This window comes from Terrapene carolina, unplaced genomic scaffold (assembly GCF_002925995.2).
Source record: "Terrapene carolina triunguis isolate 2854851 unplaced genomic scaffold, T_m_triunguis-2.0 Scaffold62, whole genome shotgun sequence".
In the NCBI taxonomy this organism is placed as follows: Eukaryota; Metazoa; Chordata; order Testudines; family Emydidae; genus Terrapene; species Terrapene triunguis.
In genome coordinates, this window is record NW_020664413.1 from 53,902,146 (window position 1) to 53,912,496 (window position 10,351).

Genomic DNA, 10,351 nt, shown 5'->3' on the forward strand with positions numbered 1-10,351 from the left:
ATGTCTGGTGATACAAAACTGTTAGTCTTCAATCACAGGGGTACTAATTTACTTTTTACAAGACCTGCTAATTCTTCTGTAGACACATAAGATTCCTTTTCTTAAAATAATCTCAGGCAATTTATCCTTTCATACCCTTACAAAACAATGGTCCCAACACTGCTGGTAAAAGGATCCAATACATGGAATAGAATTAGTACTCAATAAGAAGAGTGACAAGTCCCTGGCCATAGCTTACTCTTTCAACTGCATTAAATTTAAGATTAATTTTTCTTAAGAACTGTCAGTTGAGCTTGGATATGTTTCTCACCAGAATTTTATAACATCAAAACTACCCATGGTCTATACTCACTCTCAATTGAGGGGAGGATTGTTTCTTAAAGAAATACTCCATCCCTTCCCAGCACTAAAGGTCCGACTTCTAGCAGAGTTTAAATGTGATCCCTGTATCATTAGGTTTGATTTTTGTTAAAGGTTTGTAGACAGGTGAATAAGGTAATACATTTCATAACTTTGAACAATCTTTTATTATAGAGGTTGTCACATAATTGTATATTTGTCTTTGTACAATTTTTTTTTTTTAAGTCTTGCACACAATGGTTTCATCTGAACTTTTCCTAGTAGTGGCAAGCACCAATAAATTCTGATTAAACAGAATTTCAAGTGCCTTAATTGATTAAATTTAAAGCAGAACGTTGGCATGTGGATCTTGCACCCAGTAGCAGGAATGTACAAATGTCTTTATTGAAAAATACAAAATAAATTATCTGTAGGCATGGACAGTGACTAAACAGTTACATCGGTTAAATTAAATCCAGTAACTAATGGTTACAGTGATTCTTTAGCCTCACTTCAGTCACTATCCACCCCTGACACTGACTTCTGAAGTTTTTAGCAAACTGTCAGTCTCAACCATCACAGTTCATGATGTTTCAGTATTCCAGGAATTAGAACATACCACCTCCCATTCCTCCACCCATTCCGCCTACGGGCACTTCCTTTTCCTCTTTAGGAATTTCAGTAACTACAGCTTCTGCTGTGGATAAGAGGGAAGCAACACCTGCAGCATCCATCAAGGCAGTTCTTACAACCTAAGAATAGAAACAAAATGTAGTTCAATACTAGTTCTTCCCCCTCTCTCCCCCCCCCCCCCTTTAAAATAAGGTACAACCTTAAAAGTTTTGAAAAAAATTTACATTACCTTTGTAGGGTCAATGATTCCTTTCTCTACCATATTTACAAAGTCTCCAAGCATTGCATCATACCCAATCTCAGGTGGACTTTGCATGATTTTTTCAACTATCAATGATCCTTCAACACCTGCATTCTTAGCAATAGTCATTGCTGGAATTTTCAGTGTTCTCCTAATGATTTCTATGCCTGTAAAAAGTATTTTTAGTGTTCTAAATACAGTACATTCTCCATGCATTCTATTGCAAGTCAAATACTCCAACTTATTGATGTGCTAATTAGTTACAAGGAGAGCAAACAATTTTCTGCCTCCTGCAGGAAAGTGTTAGATAATGACCTACTGCTGGGCACCATTACAAGTGAGGCCATTACTAGTACAAGGCTCAAGCACCAGTTTAAATTACCATTATCACTCTTGAAAATAAAGCTATGATCTTATCTAACCAAAGACAAACACTCCCCCCTCAAAACATGGGTAGGAAAACTTGGTACAGTATGATCCGCTCTGAGTTAAAGAATCTTTAGAAGCCACTGTCAAATTAGATTCCCCAAATTAAGTGAAACGTTCTCAATCTTTACTTATAACTGCAGTAAAAGACACCCATTTTGTTTAACTGTTTAGAAAAGTAATAGGTTAGTTATCTCTCGCATTAAATACCACTGTCTTAGAATAACTGTTTTCCTGCTTTTTCTAAATTAGACCACAAGGAAAGCTTCTTCCCATTTTTAATGTAAAACAGATTATCAGGAGTGTCAAAGGTTGCTTGTTAACCAGACCAAATAACCATAAAGGACTCATTGAAATGAACTGTATTCTAATCTACAGTGTGCAGCTGTTTTTGAAGGTAAGTAGTATCACAAGGAAAATGTTAATCTTCAAATTAAAATCCATTCTCAAGTAGTTTGCTTACCAATTTTTTGATCTTCATTGACTGGCGTTAAAACATCTAGTGCTGGGATGCATCGAAGCAATGCACAACCACCTCCTAGAACTATACCTTCCTCTACGGCAGCACGAGTAGCATTCAGTGCATCAGTAACTCTGTCTTTCTTTTCATTCACCTCAATGTCACTTGTGCCACCAACCTAGAGTAAACAAACCACATGTCTTGTCAGTTGCGTAAAGTCCCCATACATTCTCAGAGGCAAGAAAGTGCTGCAGACTCCAGAAGCACTGCAGGTCAGTTAACCATCACTAACAAACTGACTTTTCCATTTGAGTACCAAAAAGCAACATATAATGTTTTGACCAATTTCTGCATGTACTTCAGTTGTAGAGAGCCTTTTGCAATTAAGATGCTTTACATTTCTAAAGGTGTAAACGTATCACTTCTTCCATCCCTGAAAAGCAAAAATACGTATTCCTGCTGTAAAAATGGATCAGAGTTGAAGTGACAGGAAATAAGACCTGTAGAAGATCTGTGTAAGCTCAAAAGTTTGTCTTTCTCCATCAGAAGTTGGTGCAATAAATATGATCTTATCCACCTTGTCTCAGGAAATTAAACCTGTAGATAGTGGTTAACAGCCCTATTCATGTACACAGCATCTTTTGGATTTCTAATGGCCACAAAGAATTAAGACCTTCATTTTAGTCTAAGAGCACCCGCAGCTGGCTAGGTGCCTTAGCTACTGGGCAATTTCTACTTACCAATTTAGCACCATTACATAACAGTTTGGCTTTTCCACAGCCTCCAAACTTAAGTAGTGAGCCAAACTGCCTCTCCTAAACTAAGGCCCTATGTGACCAAGTAGGCCCCACTCTTGCACCTAGGGAAGCATTAAGGGATTACATAAATGTTGTTAAATTGCAAATTGTCACAGGGTCCTGGCCCCTTAGAGGAAAGATGAGTCAGCCTCACCTGTGCCATAATTAGCTGCTTCCCAGCCTGAAGGGGTGGGATTAAAGAGGTGATAGGTTAATGCACATGTGGGAGATCACTCACAGGTTGGAACTACAGGGAGAAGGCCGGCTCCTGTGGAAGGCCTTGAGCCCAGGTCTGCAGGAGACCAGGCACTCCAGGGGAGCCAGCCTGCTCTATAGTGGATCAGGAAAGGATGGAAGGAACAGAGTCCAGTAGGGACCCAGAATGGTACTCCAGGGGAACCAGATTGAGGCAGAGTATTCTATTCCTTAGTCAGAAAAAGACTCAAAAGTAGCCCAGAAAAATGGGAACAGGGTGGTATGAAAACAACACCCAAAGAGTAGAAGATCCTTTTTGTTTTTGGGACTTTGTAGTTGGACTTTTGCTACCTCAGATGGGGTGAAATTTGTAACTTGGCTGGAGGGATAAGCCACATCCCCAACACAGACCAGTGTGTGGAGAGCCAGGAGTATTGGCAGTGCAATGCTCGGCCAGCAGGGGTCACTATAGGGCACAGTTGCTCCATGACAAGCCTTAAGAAAAATACCAATGATATAAGCATACACCCTTCACTATAATTGTTTCTAATAGACAGAGGTTTTTCTCCTGAGGGGGGAAAAAAAAGGCATGTAAACTAATGTAATTTCTAACAGGAATGTCACCCTATTTTAAGCAATCCTGACAAGAAAGAAGAGGAGAAAAAAAAAAAGCGTAGCAGAGGTCCAATTTACCAGGTTTGATTAACGTGGTGGGTTTTTTCTGGCACTTTAGAAGTGGAAATTAAAGATGACACCTCTGCTAAGCATTTAAAGAGTCAAAAGTGATTTAGTGAAAAGTAAAATTTTGTTGGTTGTCCATTTGGTATAGCATAGTTTTAGTCCAGGGATTTAGTCTGTCTGTAGTAGTTTATGCCCCTACCCCAATAAATATCCTGCCACTCAGGTCTGAAGGCAGAGTGGAGAGCAGCAGCAGCTACTGGCTAGCCCCCCAGCTCTAAAGGCAGCACTGCACCAGCAGTACAGAAGATGGAAACGTGAAAAGTGATATTAATATCACTTTCCCCAGCAGACTTAGCATCCTATTGCCACCCTTACTTCTGCACTGCTGCTGCCATCCCAAGGCTGGACAGCCGGAGCCCTGCCGCCTCCAAGTGAGGGGAGGAGAGCCTGAATGGCGGGGCTCCAGGTGTCCCCTTTATGCCCACCTCCCAGGTGTGCATGGCTCCTTCTGCAGAAGCTCCAGCCACCTAGAACTGACAGCCAGAGCTCCCTTAACCCCCCAACCCCATATCACACTTCCCTTGGGAGGCCTGCCCCATAGTTGGAGAACTGCTGTTTTAGTCTAATAAGGAAGAAGTTTAAAGTTCCTCACCTTTAGTACTGCTACTCCATCAGAGAGTTTGGCCAGTCGTTCATTTAGTTTCTCCTTCTCATATTCACTTGTAGTAACTTCTAATTGTTCAATGATTTCTTGGATACGCCTTTCAATTTGAGCCTTTTCACCCTTCCCTTTCAGAAGCATGCTATCGTCTTTTGTCACGATGACCTCACCAACTTTACCAAAGTCATGAGGCTGAATGTCTTCTAGATTGAGACCCAAACCCTCTTCTCCAAATACCTGAAATAGATCATATGAAAGCTTGGACTCTAAGGCCTTATCTACATGGAGACATTTCCCTGCACAGCTATAGTAGAATAACTATTCTGCTTTAACTCCCTGATATGGACACTATTCTGGAAAAATGAGATTTATTCTGGAATAGTTACTTAGCTTCTGAAGCAGAGTAATACTGGAATAGGTGATTTTATTCATAAGAACATAAGTGATCTCTCTCCTGCCATCCATCTCCACCCTCTGACAAACAGAGGCTTGGGACACCATTCCTTACCCATCCTGGCTAGTGGCCATTAATGGACTTACCCTCCATTAATTTATCTAGTTCTCTTTTAAACCCTGTTGTAGTCCTAGCCTTCACAACCTCCTAAGGCAAGGAGTTCCACAGGTTGACTGTGCGCTATGTGAAGAACTTCCTTTTATTTGTTTTAAACCTGCTGCCCATCAAATTTCATTTGGTGGCCCCTAGTTCTTATATTATGGGAACAAGTAAATAACTTTTCCTTATTCACTTTCTCTACACCATTCATGATTTTATATACCTCTATCATATCCCCCCTTAGTCTCCTCTTTTCCAAGCTGAAAAGTCCTAGCCTCTTTAATCTCTCCTCATATGGGACCTATTCCAAACCCCTAATCATTTTAGTTGCCCTTCTTTGAATCTTTTCAAATGCCAGTATATCTTTTTTGAGACGAGACCACCACATCTGTACATAGTAGTCAAGATGTGGGCGTAGCATGGATTTATAAGGGCAATTCTCCGTCTTATTCTCTATCCCTTTTTTAATGATTCCCAACATCCTGTTTGCTTTTTTGACTGCCACCACACACTGCGTGGACATCTTCAGAGAACTATCCACGATGACTCCAAGATTTCTTTCCTGATTAGTTGTAGCTAAATTAGCCCCCATCACATTGTATGTATAGTTGGGGTTATTTTTTCCAATGTGCATTACTTGACATTTATCCACATTAAATTTCATTTGCCATTTTGTTGCCCAATTACTAAGTTCTTCACAGTCTGCTTTGGTCTTAACTATCTTGAGCAGTTTAGTATCATCTGCAAACTTTGCCACACCTCACTGTTTACCCCTTTCTCCAGATCATTTATGAATAAGTTGAATAGGATTGGTCCTAGGACTGACCTTTGGGGAAACACCACTAGTTACCCCTTTCCATTCTGAAAATTTACCATTTATTCCTACCCTTTGTTCCCTGTCTTTTAACCAGTTCTCAAACCATGAAAGAATCTTCCCTCTTATCCCATGACAACTTTAATTTACGTAAGAGCCTTTGTTGAGGGACCTTGTCAAAGGCTTTCTGGAAATCTAAGTATACTATGTCCACTGGATCCCCTTGTCCACATGTTTGTTGACCCCTTCAAAGAACTCCAATAGATTAGTATGACATGATTTCCCTTTACAAAAACTATGTTGACTTTTGCCCAACAATTTATGTTCTTCTATGTGTCTTGCAATTTTATTCTTTACGATTGTTTCAACTAATTTGCCCGGTACTGACGTTAGACTTACCAGTCTGTAATTGCCAGAATTACCTCTAGAGCCCTTTTTAAATATTGGCATTACATTAGCTATCTTCCAGTCACTGGGTACAGAAGCCAATTTAAAGGACAGGTTACAAACCATAGTTAATAGTTTCACAATTTCACATTTGAGTTCTTTCAGAACTCTTGGGTGAATGCCATTTGGTCCCGGTGACTTGTTACTGTTAAGTTTATTAATTAATCCCAAACCCTCCTCTAGTGACACTTCAATCTGTGACAATTCCTCAGGATGTGTCACCTACAAAGGACGGCTCAGGTTTGGGAATCTCCCTAACATTCTCATCCGTGAAGACTGAAGCAAAGAATTAATTTAGTTTCTCGGCAATGACTTTATCGTCTTTAAGTGCTCCTTTTGTATCTCGATCATCCAGGGGCCCCACTGGTTGTTTAGCAGGCTTCCTGCTTCAGATGTACTTAAAAAACATTTTATTACCTTTTGAGTTTTTGGCTAGCTGTTCTTCAAACTCCTTTTTGGCTTTTCTTATTACATTTTTACACTTCATTTGGCAGTGTTTATGCTCCTTTCTATTTACCTCACTAGGATTGGACTTCCACTTTTTAAAAGATGCCTTTTTATCTCTCACTGCTTCTTTTACATGGTGGCTCTTTTTTAGTTCTTTTACTGGTTTTTTTTTAATTTGGGGTATACATTTAAGTTGGGCCTCTATTATGGTGTCTTTGAAAAGTGTCCATGCAGCTTGCAGGGATTTCACTCTAGTCACTGTCTCTTTTAATTTAACTAACCTTCATTTTTGCATAGTTCCCCTTTCTGAAATTAAATGCCACAGTGTTGGTCTGTTGAGGTGTTCTTCCCACCACAAGAATGTTAAATGTTATTATATTATGGTCACTATTTCCAAGCGATCCTGTTATAGTTACCTCTTGGACCAGATCCTGCGCTCTACTCAGGACTAAATCGAGAACTGCCTCTCCTTTTGTGGGTTCCTGTACCAGCTGCTCCAAGAAGCAGTCATTTAAAGTATCGAGAAATTTTGTGTCTCTGCATTTCGTCCTGAGGTGACATGTACCCAGTCAATATGGTGAGAATTGAAATCTCCCACTATTACTGAGTTCTTTATTTTGATAGCCTCTCTAATCTCCCTTAGCATTTCATCGTCACTATCACTGTCCTTGTCAGGTGGTTGATAATAGATCCCTACTGTTATATTCTTATTAGAGCATGGAATTACTATCCATAGAGATTCTATGGAACATGTGGATTCATTTAAGATTTTTACTTCATTTGATTCTACATTTTCTTTCACGTATAGTGCCATTCCTCCCCACCCATGACCTGTTCTGTCCTTCCGACATATTTTGTACCCCGGAATGATTGTGTCCCATTGATTGTCACTTCCAAAATAGATTTGCCACATGGGGGAGTTGAATAGCTATAACGGAATAGTTATTTTGCTACAGCTATGCCAGAAAGTTTCCCTGTATAAACAGTCCCTAACCTTGTTATCAATGCTTGTATGTAGTGATGAATTTGGCCACCGTTTAAGAAAAAATAAATCTAATTTACAGACCTTCAACAGTGACCAGCTAAAAGGAATACTTTGCACATTTATCTCCAGCATGTCAGGTGTGACAGTTGTGTTACAGAGACATTGTCAGGCCATTTCAAGGAGTTTCTCTATGTTACTGATGCCTGCAATTATAACTGAGTTTAGGGGATTTTACATTTGGTTTATCCTATTTCCTTTTGCACTGCAGCGAAGTCTATAATTTTCATGAATTAGTTTGGGTCTTGTATAATGCTGTTTTTAGACTTGTATACAAAAAAATAAAGATGGCTTTTTAATACTATAGTTGCCCCTGCCATAGATTTTAAAAAATAAAATTAAACTGCCCAACAGAACGTTCCACGCTCCTTCAGACCCAACTCGAAAAGATTTACATCTGCACTGAACATTGAGAAGTCATGACATATTCACCAACATTAATTTTGGTCATGCTTTCGTTCAGTTTTATAAGAGGTAAACTTCCAGAACAACTCTGACAAGTTTCCTGGGCACCACCTAGCTACTACCCTGAAGATTACTGGGGAGGGTCTATATGTGATGTTAAAAGGCAGTCATTGAAAAAGCTATTTAATGATCACAAGCAGATAAAGTTGCATTGCACTACCGCTCTCAAAACTTACTCATACATAAACATTGACATTTTAAATTAAAAAGTGCATAAATTAGACATTTCAAGGTGCCAATCTGACTGCCCTGCATATTAAAGCTTTTTACAGTAGTTCCAGAACAGGCAAAAAACCAGCCACAGTGCAGGTTCTCCCACAGCTCCCTGTCACATCAAGCGTCTCTTAAGGAGCGATGACCTATGGAACTGTTCTTGTCCATGCCCATCCAATACGCTGAAGAGACTATTAACAAGAACTGCAGATGTGAAGTGGACACCTAATAACCAGCCAGAACAACTGGCCACTTACCATGCTATACAATGGCATGACAGTTCACCCTGGACCAAATGTGAATCAGTGACCTGAAAAGTGTTGTACCCTGTTACCAATCCCTCAAATACTTATCCTCTGGAGCATTTTGGAGGAAGTTAAATCAAATGCGTGCTTGGCCACAAAGCTAATAAATGTGTACATATTTACATACACATGCATATAATTTACTTACAGCACCACCAGTAGCAATTGCCATGTCCTTAAGCTGGTTCTTTCTATTGTCACCAAAACCCGGTGCTTTTACAGCAACAACCTGAAGACCAACTTTTAATCTGAAAAGAAAAAGTTCAGTGAGAACACTAATTCTTACAAAGTGTTAAAATGTTCACTTCCCTATGTTACAGTAGCTGAGAGAACAAAAGAATGTTCTAAATGAAGATATTTTAGTGCAAGTGAGACAAGCAAAGCAAAAATGCCATCTTAATGGATCCCACAAGCCCATCAATTGGCTTTTTCTACTAAACTGATTAGCAATTAAACCACCAAATCACTAGGATTCAGAGTTATCACCCAAATTAGATGAATGGGGCTATTCACAGCAGTTACTGTTTGTCTGCATTGCTGAGAGGAGACCTAAATAAGAAGCAATGCAAAGTTGTCCAGTTCAGACATACACTTGGGTCTACTGCTCTACAGAGTAAACTGTGCAGGAACATCTGCTGTTTTTAAAGACAGAGTGAACACCACAGTTTTCGGACTCTGAAGTAGACTGACAAGATTCTATATGGAGGTACACCTATTCCAGCCTTACCTGTTCAAGACTAGAGTACTGAGAGCTTCACCATCAACATCTTCAGCAATAATGACCAAAGGCTTACGGTGAGCATTGGCAATTTCAAGAGCTGGAACTATGGACTGAACACTGGAAATTTTCTTCTCACTGATTAAGACATAAGCATCCTGGAATTCACATTTTTGTCCTGCAGAGGCAATAAGTATTGTTTGAACTATCTAAGTGTTCTATTTTAGCAAGTATATATGAATGTACCCTTTACAACCCCAAAATCTGATCAAATCTGGCTACTACACTCTCCATTTACATTAGATAGAATGCAGTTAAGACAAATTAAATGAAAGAGTAAAAACTAGTTTCAAGTAACATTTCTACTCCTGAAACCTGATACCAATTTATGATTTTGTAGCATTTCTATTTTCTCTCTCTCATGAAAACTCCTACATAGTCAGAAGTAGTTGAAAACTACTGCACATGATCAAGTCACTTAAGAATTTTAGCACTTTGACTTAAAGCTGTGCCACAAATGTGTCACACCCTCAATTTGTATTTGGTGACTTAACCCTGAACAAATATATACAAATAATACTTTTGGGTTATAACAAGCTTTTGCATGCATCCAGGTATATTCTGGGGTAAAGGAACACCCACCAACATCACCCTGCCCCTTTACTTCAATTTGTTAAGTGAAGGTGATTTTACCTTTCCCCAGCCCTTACTTAGGAAAGAATGCTCTAGTTTTACAAGGGAATGCAAGAACTAGCCACGCAAATAAACTCTTATGTTTCTCAAAGATCAAATTATATGTTTACATGGAACAGAAGTAAGTCTTAAATTTCATTAGCACGTGATTACACTCTGGAGTGACCAACGTGGCATTTTCTTGTAAGCAAGATTTTTTTCCTGCTTTGTTTTTTTTTTTT

General features: G+C 39.3%; 1 protein-coding gene across 1 annotated transcript in view; it reads right to left on the minus strand.

Annotated features, from left to right (window-relative positions):
• Window positions 1-844: 844 nt before the first annotated feature.
• HSPD1 (heat shock protein family D (Hsp60) member 1) overlaps window positions 845-10,351 on the minus strand; it is an 18,949-nt gene continuing 9,442 nt past the window's right edge. Inside the window, exons 7-12 of the mRNA XM_024195287.3 lie at window positions 9,447-9,615; window positions 8,868-8,967; window positions 4,425-4,670; window positions 2,103-2,277; window positions 1,202-1,380; window positions 845-1,091 (exon numbers count right to left, since the gene is read on the minus strand). Of these exons, the coding sequence (XP_024051055.2) occupies window positions 948-1,091; window positions 1,202-1,380; window positions 2,103-2,277; window positions 4,425-4,670; window positions 8,868-8,967; window positions 9,447-9,615 (1,013 nt within the window). The 3' untranslated portion in view covers window positions 845-947. The remainder of the gene's footprint in view (window positions 1,092-1,201; window positions 1,381-2,102; window positions 2,278-4,424; window positions 4,671-8,867; window positions 8,968-9,446; window positions 9,616-10,351) is intronic.